Consider the following 21,901-nt stretch of genomic DNA (forward strand, 5'->3'; position numbering starts at 1 on the left):
ACACACACACACACACACACACACACGCGTGCACACCGCTGGATAACGGCTAGCTTTACTTTAACCTGGCATTTAAGCTACAGGCATCTGAGGGACGGAAACTCAATTGAGACACTGCCCTTGAAAGGGCTACAAATAAGCCTGTAGGACATTTTCTTTATTGCGATGTGCTAGGGCTCAATCCATTGGGATGGCGCCTGGTGCCTGGGCACTCCAAGATGGCAGGCTGAGGAAGCCACGAGGAGCAAGCTAGAAAGCAGCACTGCTTCAAGGCCACCACAGCAGCCCCAGCTTGGCTTCCCTCAATGGACTGTGTGATTCAGGATCTATGAGCCAAATAAACCCTTTCCTCCCCAGGTTCTTTCAGTCCATGGTGCTTCATCCCAGCAGGAGTAACTCACCCTAACTAAGACAACAGTGAGAGAATCTTTGTGTGGTGTGAATTTCAAGAGGAACTCACTGACTATTTCACAAGTCACCATATTGTTGTTGTTTTTTTTTTTTTTTTTTTTTGGCTTTAAATAGATACGTTTAGATTTCGTTAATAAAACACACATCTCTTACTTTATTATGACTTTTAAATAAAAGATGGGTATTGATTTCTTTAAGTACCTCTTAAGCATTTATGTAGCTAATGAAATGGATTTTCTCCTCTGACCTGCTAACATGGTAAATTGTGCGAGCTGTCACTAGTTCCCCATTTGGCTGTGGTATGTCAGGCATTTAATGAGCTCTCAGGTCTGTTTGCTACTACTTTATTTAGTATTTTTATATAAATACTTATACATGTGCATGACCTTTGGTTTCTTTGTCATCTTGAGTGGATGAAGTTATAAAGACATTTTCTTAGGCCTGGAGAGCTGGCTCAGTAACCAGGACCAGCGCTGACAAACTGACCTCCATCCCCAGGACCCGAAAGGTGGAAAGAGAACCAACTGTCAAATGTTGTCCTCTGGCCTCCTCACACACTTTGGCACAGACATGTGTGGGACAGACATGGAATCAACAAACACTGAAAGGCTTGTCATCACCTTAGGGTGGCTGTGTGTACGCGTGAGGACACCTGTGGGAGCTGCTTCTCTCCCATCACGCGGGATCTGGGGTTTGAGCTCAGGCCATCAGGGGTGGCTGTGTCACACTTCTGACAAGGCTCGACCCACATGTCGGCTGACAGGCCTGTGGCCGGCTCCCTGGCAGCTGCTCACCATTTGTGGTGTTTTTCTGTCCCTCAGTATTGTGCTCCTTGAACTGTCATCTCAGCCGACTGTCAGTCCCAAGTGGCACAGCTGACCTGTGAGGTTCTAGCTCTGGAGTCTGAAGGGCTACGGGGTTAGAGGGAATGGTTCCAAAACACCTCAGGGACACACTCACTCCTCTTCCAACGTTACTTTCTACTTTCCCAACAGTTTTGACTCACTCTTTATCTTTAGACCACAGTGTCTCATGTAGTACAAGCTGGCCTTGAACCTGACCTTGAGATCTGGATCCTCCTGCCTCCACCCTCTGAGTGCCTGGATTACAGACATGGACCACCATGCCCAGACGTCTACAATCACAGCGTTGAGCAGACGTCTTTAGCGTGCAGCAGGCAGCCCTTTGCTTTGGTGAGTTTTCCTGGCAGTGTGCTGTGGCAGTCTCAGCGCCCTCAGCATGCTGTCTGGAGCTGCTCACGAAGGACTGCCCTCAGGTTAGTCAGCTAACCTGTGGGTCAGCAGTGCAGGCCACCCTCATGAGAATTCCCATGGCTGCAGGCCTGGTACTCCTTCCTGAGCATTTTCTGCACTGCACAGGAGGCCTCTACTTTGGTCGGCCCAGGCAAAGCATGGATGACCCTGGCAAAGGTGGGGAGCCACAGAGTCTGTGATGAGCCCTGCTCTTATTCCAAGATGCAAGGGCCTAATTACCTCCTTCTCCCCTAAGTACAGTGCTGGCATGGGGACTGTTAAGAGCAGGGTGGGTGGCAGAGCTCAGAATAAAAAAAGCAACCTTCGAGATGAATCCTGGTTACCGTCTCAGCCCCGACACCCTGTCCTGAGCCCACACGTCAGCCCAAAACCAAGTCCACTTCCTGGCTCCTTCTCCCAGCCTCCTTTCACAGGAGTCTAGAGATCCCATGCTCAGTTCACCTGTGGCTTGGTTTCCTCCACAGCTCCCACACGCCTTTCATTACCCTGCCTTTGAGTTTTATGATGGCGTTCTTCACTCCTAGGTGAAGGGCTGGAAAGTAAAATTGCGCAAGCCAGTCTGGAAGGTTGCAGAACATTTGTAGAAAACACAAATCCTCCTCTTTCCTCCTGCTGGCACTGAGAGTCTGCATCGGGGCATCACGTAAGCGGCTTTTTTAGGGTAACTTGAAAATGAATTATTCAGGTTCCTATTCTACTTGTGAAGTGTCAGACAGTTTGGCTGGGGCCAGACTTGCTGGCCCCACACAGACCATCCCTTCCCTTCATTCTGACCTCATCGGATTTGGCCTCACATCTTTAAGGATGCCCTCCTTCCTGTCTAATCACTAAAATACCACAGAGGAAGTCCACAATACTCCGATGGAAGGAAAAAAATAGAAAGGTTAACTGCAATATAAAGTTTTCCCTTGGAGTCTAGCAAACAGTAAATCAGGGCATTGTAGCAATTCTGTGCTCTTAAAAACACCCAAAGAATAAAGTACAACATGGAGGGAACAGACTGGCCACAGGCTGTTAAATGATAGAGCTTTTTGTAAAAACCCGAGTCTCAAAAATTCATCATTCCTTTTACCTCCCAGACTCCACTCTCAGAGCCTTCTATTCCAGGGTCTTTCTTTCAGCTACTTTCAATACTCTGTGGAGTAGGCATGACGAGAACAGTAGGTCAGACAACACAACTTGCTGGCTTGGTTACAAGATTAATTTTAGAAGGGATGCACATGTGTGCATGTGTGTGTCTGTCTGTCTTCGTATAATGAGACACTGAGACAGACAGACAGACACACACACACGTCTGTCTGTCTGATTATTCCCTTTTTAAAGAGAGCATTTTTTTTCTTTTTGGTTTTTGAGACAGGGTTTCTCTGAGTAGCCCTGGCTGTCCTGAACTTGCTCTGTAGGCCAGGCAGGCCTGGAACTCACAGAGATCCTCCTGCCGCTGCCTCCCGAGCGCTAGTATTAAAGGTGTGTGCCACCACGATTAGCAAGGAAGGACGTTTTAAGTCTTTTATTATAGTGTGTGTGCATATACATGCCAGGCCACACCATCCACGTGGAGGTCAGAGGAAAACTTTCAGGAGTCATTTCTCTCCTTTCCTCTTTCCCCGGGTGCTGGAACTGAATGCAGGTTGTCAGGCCTGTGTGGCAAGCGCTTTTAACTGCCAAGCCATCCCACCACCCTCTCTTTTAAAAGTTAAGTTTTTATCAGCTATCACACGCGCGCGCGCGCGCGAGCACACACGCACACAGTTTTTTCTCTGTGTATCTCTGACTGTCCTGGAACTTGCTCTGTACACCAGGCTAAACTCAAACTCAGAGATCTGCCTGCCTCTGGCTACAGAGTACTGAGATATGGCAGATGCCATCCCATCCAGCCTTTGGAAGGGAGTCTTTAATTGGTAAGCCACGCTCTCACTATTTCCTTTATGGCTGGATAACTTTGGTTGATATAATCTGTCAGGACAGGATCAATGTCAAACCATTGGCCCCCATAGGCTATGTTTTGAGTTTTTAAAAATACTTTTTATTTTTACTATTCTAACTATTATTACACTGTGTGTATGTGTGTGCGTGTGTCCGTGTGAGACTCAGTGTGCATGCGCCGAGGCTTAGAGACTCCCAGGCAGCTGACTCTTTCCTTTCACCTCTCCATGGGTTCTGGGGAGCACGCTGAGCTCACCAGGCTGGCAGGGCAGACCCCTCTACCTGCTGGGTCTCCCCGTCCCTGGCTTACGCTCTTGATCACCACCGTGCAGTGAGTGTCACTGCGGTTCTGCACAGGGAATGGAATTCAGTCATTTTCTCAAAAGACACTTAAAGGAGGGCCCTGACTACTCAGACGACATGTTTCTGAGTTTGGAGGAAAAAAAAAAAAAACAAAACAAAACCAAAAACACGTGGGGTGTTGGAAATAACCCTGTACTGACCAGGGTGTCAGCCAGGGCAGGTCACGTCCTGGGGGCTTCTGCAGAGTTCACACGGCCGCGGAGAGTCATCAGCAGGTCATTTTCTGCTAACCAGAAGAAAACTGCTGGAAAACACCCTGTGTACTGGAAGATGGCTGCAATCCCAGCACTACGAAAGTGAAGGCAGGCAGATACCTATGTTCAAGGCTAGCACATGCTACACAACACCCTTTCTCAACAGCAACAACAAGCTGGAAAATCAGATCCAATAACTTGTGGGAATCCATTGCTAGGGGTCCGCAAGCTCAGACTGAATGCCCTGAACAGACAGTCTTGCTACAGAGGGAGAGTTAGGGCAGGTAGCGCAATGAGCTGCTGTTTGGACGGCGCTGTCGTTGCTGTCACCCACCACTTTTGAAAGGTCTCAGATGGGCTCACTTTCAGTGAGACAGAACCACGTGACGTCAGCCCTCAAAGACCTGCACATTCAGGTGGTGACTTAATCCAGCACCTCTTTCTGAAACACCAGGAAGTGACCAGGAGTCAGAAAAACTAGGTCATTCTCAGCTACACACCAAGTCAGGGTCCAGCCTGGGCTACATGAGAACCTGTTTCAAAACAAAGCAACACCCGTTCCTGTTGTCACAAAGGTTTGAAAAAGTCACTCCCTCTGGGTAATATGGTTGCCAAGCGATTCACTTCAGCAAATAGGTGGTTAGAGATGAGGTCAGCAAAGCGTCATGGGTTTGTTTGTTTGTTTTTGTTTTTTGGGTAAATTCCCATATGCTAACTGTAAATATCTGGAAAATGAAATAAATAATCTACAATTAGGACATAATTATTAAACACGAGGGAATTAAAACAATGAGGTCTATGTTCTATCTACAGAAAATCAAATTTCAAAATGCTACTAGAGAGAAAGCTAACAATGACATTCTGCATTCGCAGGTGCGTTAAATATAAGTAGGGGAAATTTACTGCCTGAGTTAATTTATAAAACTTGATGAAGTAATAAGAGGCACATTGTAAAAATTAGGTGAGTAAAGGCATAAAAAACTCACAATGGAAACAATAAGACACTTTACAGACATGAGAAGGGAAATTAAAGATTGAATGCAACTTATCAGGATAAAAATTTAGGCAGACAGTGAAATTACAGGCAGAATTCAGAGACAGTCTTTACGACAAATATGAAACAGACGGGGCTCTGCTTTGGAGAGTGAATTGGGTGTGTGCTGTATACCTGTAAGCACAGGCCCTGAGCTCACAATCCTTCTGTCTCGGCCACCCAGGACCTGGGATCAAAAGTATGCAATGGTACCTCTCATTCCTTAAATTAAAATATTGATTTAAAGACAGGGTCTCCTGTAAGTTAGGCTGACTTGCTATGGAGGCGGGGATGATCTTGAACTCTGAGTGCCAGAATTATAAGCATGCACTCCAAGTCCAATTCATACGACGGTGGGAGTTGAACCAAGGGCTTCTCACAAGGGAGGCATGCCATAGCCCTTGCCCTAGAGTGTCTTAATTACATACATTTCCTAGGAGCACCATTTCCAAGAACAGTTAATTTCATTCTAAAAGAAACTCAAATTTGTGCGATAGCAAGAGGAGTCCTTTAGTGGGAAGCTGCTAACACGATCAGCGCCGGTCACCGGAGTGGTGCCGAGCACCAGAGCTGACTGCGGCGTGACCATGGTGTGAAAACAGCGACAGTGTTGGCGGACAAGGCCCCACCTCTGAAAGGACCCTGCAACCTTCACAGCGGGAGGAAAATCGCTACGCTACACTTGAACGTTAGCAACCATGTACTTCTGGGGCCAGGGTCATCTCACTGAGTTCTCTCCACTGACCCCAGGCTGAGGAAGCAAGAAGGCAGACAACCCTGAGCACGGCCTGAGCTGGGAGCTGGAGCACACAGGTGTGGAAGGCAGGGATTGGGGGGGGGGGGGGCTGTGACATGGGATGGAGCTGTCCAGGCAAGCGCACAGTCAAGTGCCCTGCGCGCTGGGGTTGGTCTGTGGAGGCAGGAGAGCAGGCGGTGGGGTGGGGAGGTTGCACGCAGCGCGGCTTGCAGCAGGGTCATATTCTGGACACTTTCTCGCAGATCCTTGGGAAGCAGATTCATGCAGGGAGAAGCTGGCAGCCTGAGACACGCGGGTCCAACAAACACTGATGCCCTCAGAGGGAAGGCCCAGAGGATGGTGGGAACAGCAGAGCTAAGAAATAAGGAACGACGACAGGCCCAAAGGAGAGGCTGATCTGCATTAGACAGGGGGGCAGCAAAGCGTCAAGAAGGACCCGAGTTTCTGGAAAAAATAACGCATCACCAGTGGGAGGGGACACACACCACAAACAGAGGAAAGCTGCCTGCAGGGAAGAAGGGAGTTACGGAAGGCAGTTTGAGATGCCTGTGGTACAAATAACTGCCTAGAATAGAAAAACCATCCTCTTCGGGTGTTATGTATTTTGCTATTGCTTTGTAAGACATTACACTGTAAGTATTTTATCAATTTGTCTGTGATAGATCCATATATTTACCCTCTCCACCATCCACCTATTCACCCATCTCATTCATCCCGTTTTCATTCACCTATCTAAGTTATCCACCCATCTAAATTAATCTAAGCCTTTAACTGGCTGAGAAACTGTCCATAGTTCATCCACCCTTTCTTTCATGCATTCACCTCCTCTCCACACTAGTCTCATCTGTCCACCACCCTCCCTCCCATCTATCCATCCACTCTGCTGACCTCTCAACATTTTGTTACAGCTTTGCAAGAAACATACATTAGCCATTTTGTCCTTCCACACTGTCAATGTTTTACCCACCCATCCCGTCCACCCTCCACCTCCAGGAAGCTCTGAATATCCCACAGATTTTCTACTTTTGGCATCGTGCTTTAAAAAGGTCTCTCCCACCCCTTATTACATAAATCCACCTAACATCCCTCTTACTGTTTTTGTGATTTCCTTCACATTTATATATTTAAGACATCCAGGCTTTAACTGGTGCAGCTTGTTATCTATCTACTCAGCCATTTGTTCTACTGCTTGTTGAAGATTCCACCCTTCTCCAACTTATTTAAGCATGGACAATTTTTATATACAACTTGTTCTTCTTAATTTTGAAAACTTCAAAAATATAGAAAGCTACTGAGGGAAAAATAACAACCAACCATATGGCCCTGACCAGAATTAGCCACTGAATACAAATGATCCCCTTTCCATTGTTAGCGACCAATTCTGGACTTCTGATTCCATTTGGGCTTTTTATAGGAACTGGAGAGTCTCCAGTCTTCTGTATATTCTGTAAACCTTGCAGATCGTAAAGCTTTTTTAAGGGTGGAAAGATCACAGAAATACACCAAGTAAGAACAGTCACAGTTAAAAAAGTGAAAACGTAAAAATACGCTATCTGATAGAATTCTGAGACTATGCCCTGCTTCGGCTCCAGGCTGCTTGGAGAACATTCCAAACACCACAGAGTTTTTACTCTTCCCTCCCGACTCCTTAGGGTTGGCTGTCTGGAGTCGGAGGGCACCAGTGTGGTTGTTGGGGGGTTAATTCTCACTGTGCTGAGTGCCCCCAAGTCCTCACTCTGCTCATCCGAGCACTAAATCTGTAGGCTCAGGAGAGCAATGCGGCTGGCTGGGAGAGCGATGCTATAACGCTCAGCATTAAAAATTCATTCTGCAGGCTCTCTTCAGAACTGGCGGTCTGGCAGGGGAAATATGAGACACCCCACTGTCTTTCTGGCAAATGGAGACATTCCTCAACATCCAGCACCTTAGGAAGAGAATGAAAGGGCAAACAAGCCGTGAAGGAAAACAATGAGCTCAATTATCCGGCTCTGCTCTGGCTTTCCTATAGGAAACATTTCATTCTGCTTTCTGAGCGTTTCTTAAGCAAGGGCCGAGAAGGCCCAGCCAGATGAGCACTTGCCTTGCACAAGGAGTGTGGTGGCTTGTGAGTGGGAGAGGGAGACCGGCAGACTCTTGTGCTTTCTGGTGAGCTCTAGGCCACAGAGACACCCTGTCTCAGAAAACCAGTGTGGGTGGCTCCTGAGGGGCGTCTGAGGTTCCCTCTGCTTCCTCGTGCACGCCCCAAAACATATGCATGCACCAACACACATACGTTCACGCACTGTCTATAGTCTCTTACAGCCTATCTTAGAACGAGGTCTTCTTATGCTTGGTGGGTGTCCAACTGTCCAGTATCTCTGATTTTCTGCAGCCAGCCCAGAAGACTGGAATTCCCCAACACAGATGCATTTGGAGCTCGCCTGTACACTGCAGGGTCTTCTGCACATGTTCTCGCCACTGCAGTCAGTCATGGAGAGCTAGGAAGACCCACACACTGATGAGTCGTTTACACTTTAGAACATGGGTCCTGCACAAATGTGCATTTCTACAGGAAATAATAGTTCCTATGGGCTCACTGGCTGCACTGGTTTGTTTCTGTTACACTGTGACTGTCCCTTCTTTGTTCTCTGTTAGTTGGCAAGAAGAGGGTTCACAATCCATTACGAAGGGAAGTCAAGGCAGGAACTGAAGTGGAAGCCACTGAGGTGCACTGCTCACTGGCTTGCTCAGCCTGCTTTCTGACAGAACCACCTGCCCACAGGATACGCCATTATTCACGAAGGAAATGGCTTGAGACAGGGCCTCTCCATGTAGCCCTGGCGTCCTGGAGCTCGCTATGTACACCAAGCTGGCTTCGAACCCAGAGTTCCCCTGGCCTCTGTCTTCGGAGTGCTAGGCTTAAAGTTGTGCACAGCCTGGCTTCCACAGTAAAATTTAGGGGACACGTTTATTAGGGAGTTAACAGCTCTTCGATGGTTTGACCTTGAAACTACCGGTCCCTGTAGTAACAGCACCTAAATGGTAACTAATTCAAATTTCAAAATGTAGGTGGAGTCCAAGGGCTAGGAGATGGCTCAGTTGGTAAAGAGCTTGCTGTTCAAATATGAGTTTAAGACCCAGAACCCATGATAAGAAAAAGCTGGGCACGCCTGTATTCCTAGCTCTGGGAGGGCAGACAAAGGCCGATGCCGTAGGCCTACTGACCACACAGCCCACCTTACTGGTTCAGTTCCAGGGTACTACAAGTCTTTGTCTGAAAAAGAAAACAACAACAAAGGTGCAGGGGCCACCTGAGCAAAGACAGACAAAGCTGTTTTCTGACCTCTCCATGCGCTCACACATGTGCACCTGTAACACACAAACACAAATGGACACACACAGTAACCAACAAGTGTTTACTGGGTTTGGACACAAGAAGCCAACCTGTTCCTTCTCCCCCTACCCCAGGACACGGAAACAGGAAAGGCCCTGGAGGCTCAGCGCACACTGAACCCTTACACAGGAGGGGGCGCTACCAAGCGCAGCCACACCCCTAGAAACGAGGCAACAGGAAAAAGCTGGCCACTCTATCCTGGTCTGACTGAAGTCTTCATTCAGGTCCACACCCTCAAAATCATACAGGGTTTGCTTCTCTTTTTTTAGGGAAATTAATCCAACCACGATAATTACAGCAACTCACACTGGAAATCGATGACTCAGAAAGATGGAAAACAATTACATTCTCAAAGTGACAGGGGAGACAATGCCACTGAGGTTCTGGGATACCTCCCTTTGGTTCTTCCAAATTTACTGAGTCACACATGTAAGGAGGCTCACAGCCAGTGTCAGGGCCTGGGCTTCAGAATGAGATGCCCACAACCCACCCTATAAAAAAGCTGGATGTGTGGTGATGTGTGTCTTTAATCCTAGCATTCAGGAGGCACAGGAAGACCTGGTTTACGCACTGAGTTCCAGCCTAGCCAAGGCTACTCTGTGAGACCCTGTCCCAAAGCACCATTGACTGAGTGACAAACAAACAAACGGGAGCCACAGCAGCCGGAGAGCCGGCACAGCGGCCGGAGAGCCGGCACTGCTGCTCTTCCTGAAGACCCAGGCTCAGTTCCTGGCAGACACACGGCAGCAAACCACCACTGTGGCTCTAACTGCTGAGGATCTGATGCCCTCACTGGCCTCCTTGGGCACTTCACTTCCGGTTGAGTGGAGAGGCCCTGTCTCAAGCCATTCCCTTCGTGAATAATGGCATATCCTGTGGGCAGGTGGTTCTGTCAGAAAGCAGGCTGAGCAAGCCAGTGAGCAGTGCACCTCAGTGGCTTCCGCTTCAGCTCCTGCCCTGACTTCCCTTCGTAATGGAATGCGAGCTGTGAGAGGAAGCGAACCCTCTTCTTGCCAACTAACAGAGTCTGCGCATGCTAGTCCAGAGCACCTGTGCCAGGCTGCTGTCTGCCCTGCTCGCAGCCAGCCAGTCTTGCCGGGAGCCTCTGGCTTCCTCTTTCAATTCCTGACCCCTTGTCCTCTGTGCTGGAGACAGAGGTCCCCATGCCTGCAATGCAGAGTTTGGGTCCTCTGAGCAATCAGCTCCTCTCTAACAGGAAGTCGTGTCTATTCCAGAGCTGCAGGGAGTGATACACTGTCACACGAGGCCCACAGAGCAGACTCTGATGCGAACCCAAGCATTTCCTCATCATTGCTTTTGTAATGTATTATGGAAATATTTGCATATGTAATGTCTTTTCTTAAAAGCAAGCAGAGGTGTGAGAGGTGTGACATTTCCTGGTAGGAAGGTTTGGGAGTAACTTAGAGGAAGCTTAGCGAAAGGAAGCCTGTACTTACTTTAGGAAAGGATTCATTGCTCTCCCTCTTCTCTCCCTGGCGTGAGAGGGGATTGAATCCAGCACCTTAAATATATCGGCCAGACACTCTATTATCACGCTATACCCATCTTTCTTATGAGATTGATTTTTTTAGTTTTCTGACACAAGGTTTTATGTAGTCTAGGCTGGCCTTAAAGTGGCTATGCAGTTCAGGACTTTTAACTTGTGATCACTTTGCCTTCCCTTCCTGAGCGCTGCTGATCAAAGGGCTTCCTCAAACAGGCCCGGCCTCTACCTTAGCTAGAAGGAATGCAGTCTTTCACCACAGTTTAACATCGCCTTCCACTAAACTCTGCCCTGGTGGTCTGGAAAGGGTTCCACAGTCCTTTTGTCCACCCCACGTCCACTGCAGAGGCAAAACTGAAGACAAGAAGCCTAGGGCTGGGTGGAACACTCAGCAGATGAAAGTGACTTTTTGCCAAGGCTGGGGACCTGAGACCCCTCCTTGGTCTCTACATGTTAGGAGGAGAGAGCTGGCTCCTACAAGTTGTCCTTTGACCTCTACAGGAACACTATAATACAGTGTAGATACACACACAGAAGAGACAGAGAGAAGAAACACAAATGAAAACTGGAATCCCTGCACACGTTACAGTGTCTTAGATCCTCCATCCAAGGGGAAGTGAACAACTGTGTGCCACAGGTGGAGAGGAGTGGCAGCAGTGAGCTTCCTGCCCCTCCCAGGGTGAAGACAGCCCCGGGACCCATGCTCACACATGTTCTGAGACGCCACATGTCTGTAAGGTGCTACATGTGCATTTGTTATGGGACACGGGGACTCCAGGGTGACCATTGGGGAGTACATTAAAAAAAAAAAAAAAGAGAGAGAGAGAAAAAAAATAATCCATTTATTTAACCCAGCAATGGCTATACTGTGCAGGCCTGAAATCCGCTCACACAACTGTTTGGCAAGTCCCCCTGTGTTCCAACAAATATTAAACTGTGCTTGCCATTTGTCTACGGAATCCTGCATTAATAAACATGAAGACGAGCACTTTACCTCCCACTCTCAGCGATGGGGCCGAACAAAGACCAGCTGTACTCATCAATAGGGCCTTGTTCTGTGCATAAAGGCTAATTACATTTTGCTTCAAGCCTACACATGGAAAACTTTACTGCCACTGTCCCTATCACAGCCAGCCGAGCAGTCCCAGCTGACGCACAGCTGAAATGACTGCAAAAGCAGCAGTTAGGGGAAGGGGTGGAGGGCTCCAAGTGGCCTTGTTGCCTCTGACCCGTACCCCACCCCCACAAGGGTCTTGTAGCCTGGCGTGCCTCTAACAATACAACAGAAGCTGACCCTCGCTCCGCCTCTTCCTCGCCACCCAAGGGCTGGGTTAGAGGCGTGTACTGCCACACCTGCTCTTGCAGCCCAGAAGGTCAAGCCCAGGGCCTCAGGTGCTGAGCAAGCCTCAGCTGAGTCCCCGGGGCTTCTTTTTAATGAGGGAAGGCGGTTGGTCGGTGTTCTGAATGACAAGCAGAGTGTACCCTATAAACTGACAAAGCTTCAGACCAGGAAACAGAGGGGCTTCCTCGTAGGGTTGCTCTTCCACACGCTCCATCACTCTGGTAGCTACTCAGTGGAGCAGCTGTTCGTGTGCAAGGGCGGCAGGAGGCCTGGAGGTCACGGCGTGCGCAGAGCAGAGCGACTGCTCCCCAAGCAGCCTTTTCTCCAAAGCCGCACTCTTCTGTCTCCCACTCGTTCCCAGGGTCTCTGACAGCACACGTTGAAGCATCCTACTGACGTTTTGAAAGAGATGTTTAAGACCATCCCAGAACAGATTCTCCCCAGGGTATATTCATCCACAGGAATGAAAATGTCGGCTCCAACAAACTGCAAGGAGGCTGCCCCTGAAGCAGGAAATGGGGCGACAGTCCTTTCCAGAACTGAGAGGGGGAGAATGCAGAGGAGGCAGCTACTTACTTACTTTACTTATTTTGAGAAAGGTCCTTGCTAAGTAGCTTCGACTGGCCTAGAACTTGCAAACAGTCCTCTTGCTTCAGGCTCCCAAATACGGGGTTTAACAGGTATGTGGTACCACACCAGTTTTCACAGTCAGGGATAAGACAGAAGTCCTGATCCTCTATCCTGGCTTTATGTGATGATACAGATGAATCGGGCTTCACGAATATGAGGCAAGCAGTTTCTCAACTGAACTACATTCCCAGTCTCCTCTGGCCCTTTCCGTGTGTGTGTGTGTGTGTGTGTGTGTGTGTGTGTGTGTGTGTGTGTGTGTGTGTGTGTGTGTAAATGAGTATGGAGGCCAGAGGCCAAACCTGCATGTTGTTCCTCAGGAACTATCCTTCAATTTTGGAGACAGGGTCTCTCATTGGGTCCTGAAAATCACAGTTCATATAGGCTGGGGAGCCAGGGAGCCTCAGGGGTCTGCGAGTCTACCTCCCGGGCGGGATTACAGCCAGCTGTGCCAGGCCCAGCTTTTACCAGGTCTCCAGGTTGCACAGCACGTACTGCTCAGTCTGAGCCACCTTCCTAGCCCATTCAGTCCTTTCCTAGTCAGAGAAATACATTTTCAGTCCAGTGTAGCCAAAGTCCAACCTTTCCATACTTATCAACCCACTATGGCACCATTTTCAGAACCAGAGCAGGCCTTCCAAGGGGCCTGTGCAGGCTGGTTCTTTCACAGACCACCTCTATGTCGACATCTGGTCCCACGTCCTCATCTGCTAGGGTAGCACACTTGCAGCCACAGCTACTTCAGAAGCTTATCAGGAAGATGTCTTAAGCTTATGAGTTTGAGACCAGCCTAAACAGCCCAGTGACACCCTTCTCAAAAAAGAATGAAGAGGAGGACTGGGAATGTAGCAGTGGCTAACGTGCTGCCACCAAGCAGGAGGACTGTGATTCAGAGCCCAGCACCCATCTGAATCCTGCCCTGGCATGGAAGGCTACCTGAATCCAGCAGGGAGGCAAAGACAGGATATCCCCAGAGCAAGCTGCAGAGTCAGTAAGCTGTGTGTGGGGCTCAAGTGAGAGCCGCTGACTCAATACATGAGGTGGAAAAGCACTGAGGAAGACCCCAGAGATCAGCCTCTGCCTACCACAGCCAGGAGCATAGGTGCACAGGTACCCACACACACGCAAACACTCATACACACATGGACGTCGAAACGCTCAAAAGAGGCTAAAGCCATGATCACTGACATCCAAGGCTGTCTTCTGACCTCCAGAAAGAATGCCATTGCATGCACACATAGGAACACAGACATATAAAAATATTCAGTTACTAGGCAGGTGTGGTGGTACACACCTTTAATCCAGCACTTAGGAGGTAGAAGCAGGTGGATATCTGTGAGTTCAAGACCATCCTGGTCTATACAGTGAATTCCAGGGTAGACAGGGCTATATAGAGAAACCCTGTCTCAAAAACAAAAAACAAAACAAAAGCATCAAAAGTCAGTTACTGAGAAAAATGATCTACTTAGGAGGATAAAGTCCAAGCAGAAATGATCAAATTACATGAAGATAAAACAACGACAGAAAAGGAGACAGGAGCCCTGGCCCAGGAGTTTCATCATGGCATGGTTCTGCCACGGGAATGCGTGTCGGGTGACAAAGTGTGTGACCTCAAGGGTAGGACAACATATGTGTCCCACAGTTGGATGATGGCAGCTGCTCTCCAGCAGCCCTGTCTCTGGGATGGAAGGAGATAAGCCCAAAGGCACCAGATTTCACAGGGAAATGTGTAACCATCACTTCCTCAGACTGAACTCATGTGGTGCTCTTCAAGTCCAACAGGAAAGCACAGAGGGAGGAAGGCAGATTACATGAAGGTTTCCACGAGGCCATCAAGTCAGCCAGGGAAACTGAGGACATCGGGGTCTCTGAGGAAGTTCTATGCTGTCTAGTAAGGTCTGACTGCAGACCTGGGCCCTTACAGCTCTGGATTACCAAACAACCCAGAGCAGAGGGTCAAGAGATGGGCTGGGGAGATGGCTCCGGCAGTAAAGGGCTGGCTGTGTAAGAATGAGTGCCTGAGTCCAGACCCCCAGCACCCGTGGACAAGGTCAGGTATGGTGGTACAAGTTGGTAACCCCAGTCCTGGGCACTTCCTGTCCCTAAGTGGGTCCCTGAAGTTCACTGGCCAACAGTCTAGTCCATCTGTTAGCTCCAAGTATTGAGACACTCTGCTTAAAAAGTACGAGGGAGGCTGGAGACTGCCCAGTGGTTAGAGCACTGGCTGCTCCTCCAGGACCTGACTTCAACTGCCAGCACCCAGATGGCAGCTCACAACTGCCTGTGACTCCAGTTCCAGGGCTCTGCTGCTCTCCTGGCCCCGAGAGCACCAACACACATAGTGCACACACAGAACATCAACATACACAAAACAGTAAAATAAACTTTACAAAAAAAGTAGAGAGTGACTAAGGGGAGTAGCCAATGTCTGGCTTCCATGGATATTCAAGTGCACCCATGAACAGAGAGGCCGCACACGAAGGACAAGCCCTGCCTCTCACCATGGCAGGTGGGCTCCCTACTGATAGCATGGGAACATGTGAGCAAGACAAGGCCCACGTCCTGGTGACCTGAGGCCACACTGCTGGTGAGTGTGAGTGCTTCCTTATGGAGGCGAGAAGCCTTCTCCAGTGGGAAAAAGGCAGAACAGTTCAGCCTTTCACAGCCTGTCTGGATGTTAGCCGCAGCTAGCCAACGGTGGCCCTCTCACAACTCAGGCTAATACCAGTTCCTCCTCTCCGCTCATCTGTAAGGAGGGGTCTGATAGCTCGCCTGACACAGGCTGCCGTGATGTCTGATGTCCTGACAGTGGTCAGACTGGCAGGAAGCTCAATGGCTGGCCTCTTCCCTATGTGTGTCCACACAGGGAGACCTGCACAGAGCATTATGGCTCTGACTAGAACTAAGACACTGTCATGGGACTGTGCTTACTCTTCGCAATACACTCTGTCCTAGAAAAAAAGGTGACAGTATTTTCATAGCAGTCATCACTTTTTCCCAACTCAGGAAACAATGCACAGTGCATGACTGGACACTAAGAAGGTAAAGGGCTGCTGTGTGAGGCTGATGACAGGAGCTTGAGCTCTGGACCCAAATAAAAACTCCAGGCTCGGAGAAAAATAAGTAACAGGACTTGAGCCTGCCACAGAGGGCTTCTGAAAGACTCTACCTAGCAGTGTATCAAAGCAGATACTAAGACTGATAACCAAACCTTCGGCAGAGTGCAGGGAATCATATGAAAGAAGGGGAGTTAGTATGACCTGGAAGGGACAGGAGCTCCACAAGGACCAAATATATCTGGGCACAGGGGTCTTTGCTGAGACTGACACTCAACCAAGGACCATGTATGAATATAACATAGAACCCCTGCTCAGATGTAGCCCGTGGTAGCTCAGTAACCAAGTGGGTTTCCCTAGTAAGGGGGAACAGGGACTATTTCTGACAGGAACCCAGTGGCAGGCTCTTTGACCTCCCCACCCCCCAAGGGAGGAGCAGCCCTGTTAGGCCATAGAGGAGGACTTTGCAGCCAGTCCTGAAGAGACCTGACAAACCAGGGTCAGATGAAAGGGGAGGAGGTCCTCCTCCCCTATCAGTGCCCTTGGAAAGGGGCAGGCAGGGAGGGAGGGATTGGGAGGGAATGAGAGAGTGGGATACAGCTGGAATACAGAGTTAATAAAATGTAACTAAAAACAAAACAAAACAAAATCCAAAACTCCAGGCTCAAGTGGCAGCTCAAGTGGGGGTGGCTCGCAATCGGCCGCAGCTGGCTTCAGAGGATCTCATGCCCTCTTTTGGCTGGTGCAGACGCTTCACACACACAATCACAAGACACACACAGGCCGAACACCCAACCCATAAGATAAAATACACCAAAAATATAAAGAAGCCAGATGTGGTGGACATCTGTAATCCCAGCACTCCTACAGTGAGACAAGAGGTGGAGACAGGAGGATCAGAGGATCACAGAGCAGCCAGCATGGAGTAGGCAGCGGGGCAGAAACGAGAGGAGACACGACTTCAGCCAGGCTCCCTGACTTCTACGTGTGCGCCGTAGTGTGCAGACTCGGTTACACACACACACAATTAAAGAAGAAGCAAAGGTTGCCTCTCTGTAGCCAGGAAGAGAATTTTCAGTGGTGATGGATGTGATACAAGTGACTTACTGGACTGGCACTATCTCGGCCCCATGACAGGTGGTTGGGTACCTCCTAAGCCCACCTTCTGTGGATCAGCAACAAAAGGCCCATTCCCTGACCAAATGCAAAAGAACAGAGGGTGACGTCACATAGGCACTTACTTTGCAGTAGTTTCTTCATCATATTTGGTTTTCAGGTCAAATAATTCTGTTCGAGTTTTTTCCAGGGCTAAAAAGCAAGGACAGAAACCACGACATAAGACACCAATCTTGTTTGTTTAAGACAAGGTCTACGCAGCTGAGGCTAGCCTTGAACTCATTTTACAGCCAAAGATGACACTGAACATCTGACATGTCTGCTTCTACCTACCTGGCACTCAGATTACAGGTACTCGCCACCCCCCCACGCCAGCTTTGGATGCTGAGGATCAAATCTGGGGATTTTTGAGCACTAGGTAAGCACTGTGCTGACTGAACTATATCCCACCTTGTTAGCTGCTTTCTCAAAGACGGAGTGGTACTCCAGGTTGGCCTTGAATTCTGGATCTCCCTACGTACAATTCCCCAGTGATGGGATTACAGGCATGCACCATCAAACCCAGCCAGGACACCAAGCGCTTAGAGCAAAAGGGGAAACACACACAGAGATGAGAGAAACAGAGAATAAAGAAGAGAATTTCCCTGCAGTCTGCCATCTCTCTGCAGTGCCTCCTTCAACAGAGAACCACTGTCCATAGTTTGCTGCATAGACTTCCAGCTGCAAATACAGCTGCAGACTTTGTATCTCCATTAATCACAGACCAAGTGTATGACAGAGGTCACACACGATCATGCAGCCAAACACTCCTACCTGTGACAATATGGCTGCCAACGTTGCAGCCTAGCATGGGACTGTGAGGCTACGTGATGCTGGTGAGGCTGGATAAAGCATGCATACGGTAACAGTCGTGATTGTAGGGAACTCTGCTCCTCCTAGTTTATGCATTTCCCGTAAACATGAAGGTTCTGTGTTAGAATATGCTCGCCTCCATGTGTGTGCATGTGTGAACGCAGCCCCAAAGACAACTTGTTCTTCAGACGCCATCCACCTTGGTTTTTTTTGAAACAGTCTCCCATTGGCCTGGAACTCACCAAGTGGGCCAAGCTGGCAGGCTGGTGAGCTCTAGGGACCAATGTCTTCACCTCCTGTGCTCGGCCATACATGGCCTTTTACATGGGCTGGAGAGGCTCAGATCTAACGGTTGTTAGTTATGGATTTGAGCAACACCCTCAGCTTCTATTACACTCTTCAATCATTATTTAATGATACTGCTACTCATTAAAAAGTTTATTGTGGGCTGGAGAGATGGTTCCGAGATTAAGCTCTTGCAGAGGACCCAGATTTGGCTGCCAGGACTCATGCTGCGGAACTCACAACTACCTATAGCTCCACTCCAATGGGGTCTGACACGTCTGCAGCCACCTGCACTCTTACACACACACACGCGCGCACACACACACACACACACACACACACACACACACACACACACGAGAACCCCAAAAGCTTATTTGAAAACAGTATGCTCTGTGGAAGGAGCAGAACCTTATCTCTGGACAGTGACCTTCACTCACTGGCTGAGCGGAATAGCAAGGCCCAGCGGTGCCTGTCACTTAAGCGTGGAGGAGGCCGCAGCCGGAGAGGAGTTCTAGGCCAGCTTGGCTCACTTGGTTTGGTCTGTGGTCACTGAGGGGCTGGCGTGCCCCAGTCTGTATCTGCACTTTCACATCACATGGCGAAACTTCCCAGAATGAACCTCCACCTCTGTCTCTATCCCTCCCTAGCTACATATCCATCAATGGGATGATAGGAATATTTTCTGAGGGTCCTCTTTTCCCTTAGTGGTCTAGAACAGAAGTCTCTCCATGTCAGGACACAGGCGAACAAGTAGTTTAACTTTTAAGATACTCAGAAGTGAAGCTGCTGGAGAAAGACCTGAGCATGCCAGTCCCTATCTGCCCCCCCCCCCCCCCCCCCCCCCCGCGCAGCCACAGTGTGCCTGTGGCCATGCTCCCACACTCTCAGCAACAATGGCATGACCCATTTTAAAGCTGACAGTTTGAGAGGCAAAACCATCTTTCACTGATTTATCTGCACATCTCTGACTATTAGCACGTTCCCTATATGACACACACTGCTTCTAAGCTGCCTGCTCCTTGCTCACTGCTCCACTGGATCGCTGTTTCACTTCCTCCTCCTTCTCCTCTTCTTTTTTTGAGACAGGGTTTCTTTGTGTAGCCCTGGTTGTCCTGGACTTGGTTTTAGACCAGCAGGCTGGCCTCGAACTCACAGCATTCCATCTGCCTCTGCTTCCCTGAGTGCTGGTATTACCGGCCACCACTGTGCCCACCTTCTTTGTTTATAGAGTTTCTAAGTTTTGTATTTATAGAGAGAGCAGTGTGTAGACATGTGAACATACACACATGCATGTGTAATGTGAAGCCTGAGCCACAGTTTTACCTATGCTACGCAGGTGCTCTCCGGTTGAGCCACGCTTGGAGCCCTTCAGTGGGGTTCTAGGCAGGGGCTCTCCCACTGAGCCAGGGTCCAGCTCCTCACTGGGGGACTCTAAGCAGGGGCTCCACCAAGGAGCCAGGGTCCAGCTCCTCACTGGGGGAGTCTAGGCAGGGGCTCCATTGCTGAGCTCCATTTGGAGCTTGACGGTTGCTGTTTTTGGACATTTATTCATTTGACTGTTAAAGCTGGTGGTGGCTATTTTTTGTCCCTCTAACGTTTGTGTTCTAAGATAAATCATAATGTCTTCTCATTTTCCTCCTCACATTTAAAGACACCGTGCTGCTTCCTTCTCAAAGAAGGAAACAAAAAAAGAAAGGCAAACTTTGGTATAACCTTTTTTGGTATCTTTTAGAATTTGAAGGTTCTTACAGTTCTTACCTTCATTTCGGCAGAACTAAGTCCCTCACCCCATTATTGTTCCAAATGAGATGTCAGCTCTTGACAGTTTGGTGATTTACAAGTGTTTGTTGGAAAGAACAGGAAGAATGGCTGGGGCAGGGAGGGAGAAGGAAGGAGAGCCACCCACATCCACATTAGCAACTCAATGCAGTGATTAATGCAGCCTGCGGCCCAGGCTTCAGTTCTGTGGGCTCAAGGCCCCTGACTGCAGGGTCCCCAGGAGCAACAGAGGAGCTGAGAGCAGGCCAGGAGAGGCCAATGCTCGTCCACTTCCCGCTTCCCTTGTGGCTGCAAATAGGATGGAGAGCATCGAACCTGTTTGCAAAGTCTGGAGTTTGTGCTCGGCTTCCTCCAGCTTTGAGGTGGTGGACATCTGTGTCTCTTGCAGCTTTCTGGGAAAAAAAAAAAGGAAGAGACAATGGAGCCAAATTGGTCATTTTATTTTGACTACTGAGATGGCTGTGTGCCCCGAGCCCACTGACAAGCACTGTCCTCTGAAGGCCTCACAATGCAGCTTGGGTGTGCACCTCAGGGTGCAGTGAAGGCACCTTGTACAGCATGGGTGTGGCCCGTGGGACCTGCATGCGTAGCAATGGGTGCGGAAGGTCCTCGCTACAGAATTTGTTCCGAGACGGCAGATAGTAAAGCAAAATGAACAGCATCATCACATGCACATTGTTCTCTGAAGTTGGAGAGAAGAATGATACATTTACATTCTGCTGACACAGAGAAGGAATTTGTTGGCATAAAGGATGTCCTAAACAGATGTGACAGCTGTCCTTTCCTCTAAAGCGGAGCGTACATGCTGCCACAGTGGGTGGGGGTGGGGGTTCTGAAGATCAGAAAGCAGTTTACTATTCCCATGGTCTCCAAATACAGTTTCCAGCCAAGAAACGGCATGCTCTCCTCTGCATCGGCACAAAAAATAACTAAAAATAAGTTCATTATTTTTATATCATATGAATATAACATATGCTCAGCACAATAAACCTGGGCACAAAAAAAGGGGAACGACAGCTTAAAACTAAAACCAGCCACACTCAGTCGCCTATAGAAAAGCTTTGTTAATATTTTCATGTCTGTCTCTTAGAAGATGGGATATGTGCTGGCTGGAGGGGTGGCTCAGTGGTTAAGAGCACTTCTCTTGCAGAGGACCAGAGTTCATTTCCAGCACCCACAGCAGGCTGCTAAAAAGCGCAGATGACTAGCTCCAGGGGCTCAGCGCCCCTCTGTCCTCCCCACGACCTGTGCATGCGGCACACCCACACAAACACATTCACACAATTCCGAACGACCCTCAGGGAAAGCACACTCCAGAAACTTTCCTGTCTGTGTGTGCATGCGCGTTAGGTATCTGTGCACTGGAGTGGAATTAGGGGCCACGTCTGTCCTCCTCCATTGCCTCTTTACCCTGAGCTTGCTGATGCCCGATGGATCGGCTGGGGAAGGGTCCTGGCCATCAGTCACCTGTGTCCACTCCCCAGTCCAGAATCACAGAGTCTAGCTTTTCCCAGGGAACTGGAAGTCTGAACCTCAAGGACTTTACCCCACCTGTCCATCCCCTAGAGTCTTGTGTTGTTTTGTTTTTGAGAGAGTCTCTCCAAATAGCCCCGGCTGTCCTGGAACTCACGATGTACAGCACGCTAGCCTTCACCCACCAGCCTCTACCTGGGATTAATGGTGGCTCCCCAAGGTTTTCCAAACACAAGTTTTACAGGAGGCTAGGAAGCACAGTCCTTTTCACTCTTCCCACTTTCCAGAGTTGCCTGTACTTTTCTGAACACAGTGTGTGTAAGCAACTACAGGGCACACACTCCTACACGACATACAACACATGTAAACTAAATGCAATACACCAGCACACACCAGACCGACAAGTACTGTGCTGCAGAGTAACGCGTAACATGCATGTAACAGTAACGCGTAACAGTGTGTACAAGTTAAACTAAAATATAACATTCTGTGGTACAACCTTAATTTCTTTTCTCCCTTCTCAAGAGGGGAGGGTT

At 49.0% G+C, this 21,901-nt stretch overlaps 1 protein-coding gene across 10 annotated transcripts in view; it reads right to left on the reverse strand.

Annotated features, from left to right (window-relative positions):
• The window catches only part of Cux1 (cut like homeobox 1), a 308,986-nt gene that overhangs the window by 97,200 nt on the left and 189,885 nt on the right, over window positions 1–21,901 (reverse strand). For all 10 annotated transcript variants that reach the window (XM_021651492.2, XM_021651491.2, XM_060367899.1 and 7 more), the window contains exons 7-8: window positions 20,208–20,284; window positions 17,099–17,165 (exon numbers count right to left, since the gene is read on the reverse strand). In XM_021651492.2, coding sequence (XP_021507167.1) covers window positions 17,099–17,165; window positions 20,208–20,284 — 144 coding nt within the window. The remainder of the gene's footprint in view (window positions 1–17,098; window positions 17,166–20,207; window positions 20,285–21,901) is intronic.

Source organism: Meriones unguiculatus, chromosome 15 (genome assembly GCF_030254825.1).
Source record: "Meriones unguiculatus strain TT.TT164.6M chromosome 15, Bangor_MerUng_6.1, whole genome shotgun sequence".
Lineage (NCBI taxonomy): Eukaryota > Metazoa > Chordata > Mammalia > Rodentia > Muridae > Meriones > Meriones unguiculatus.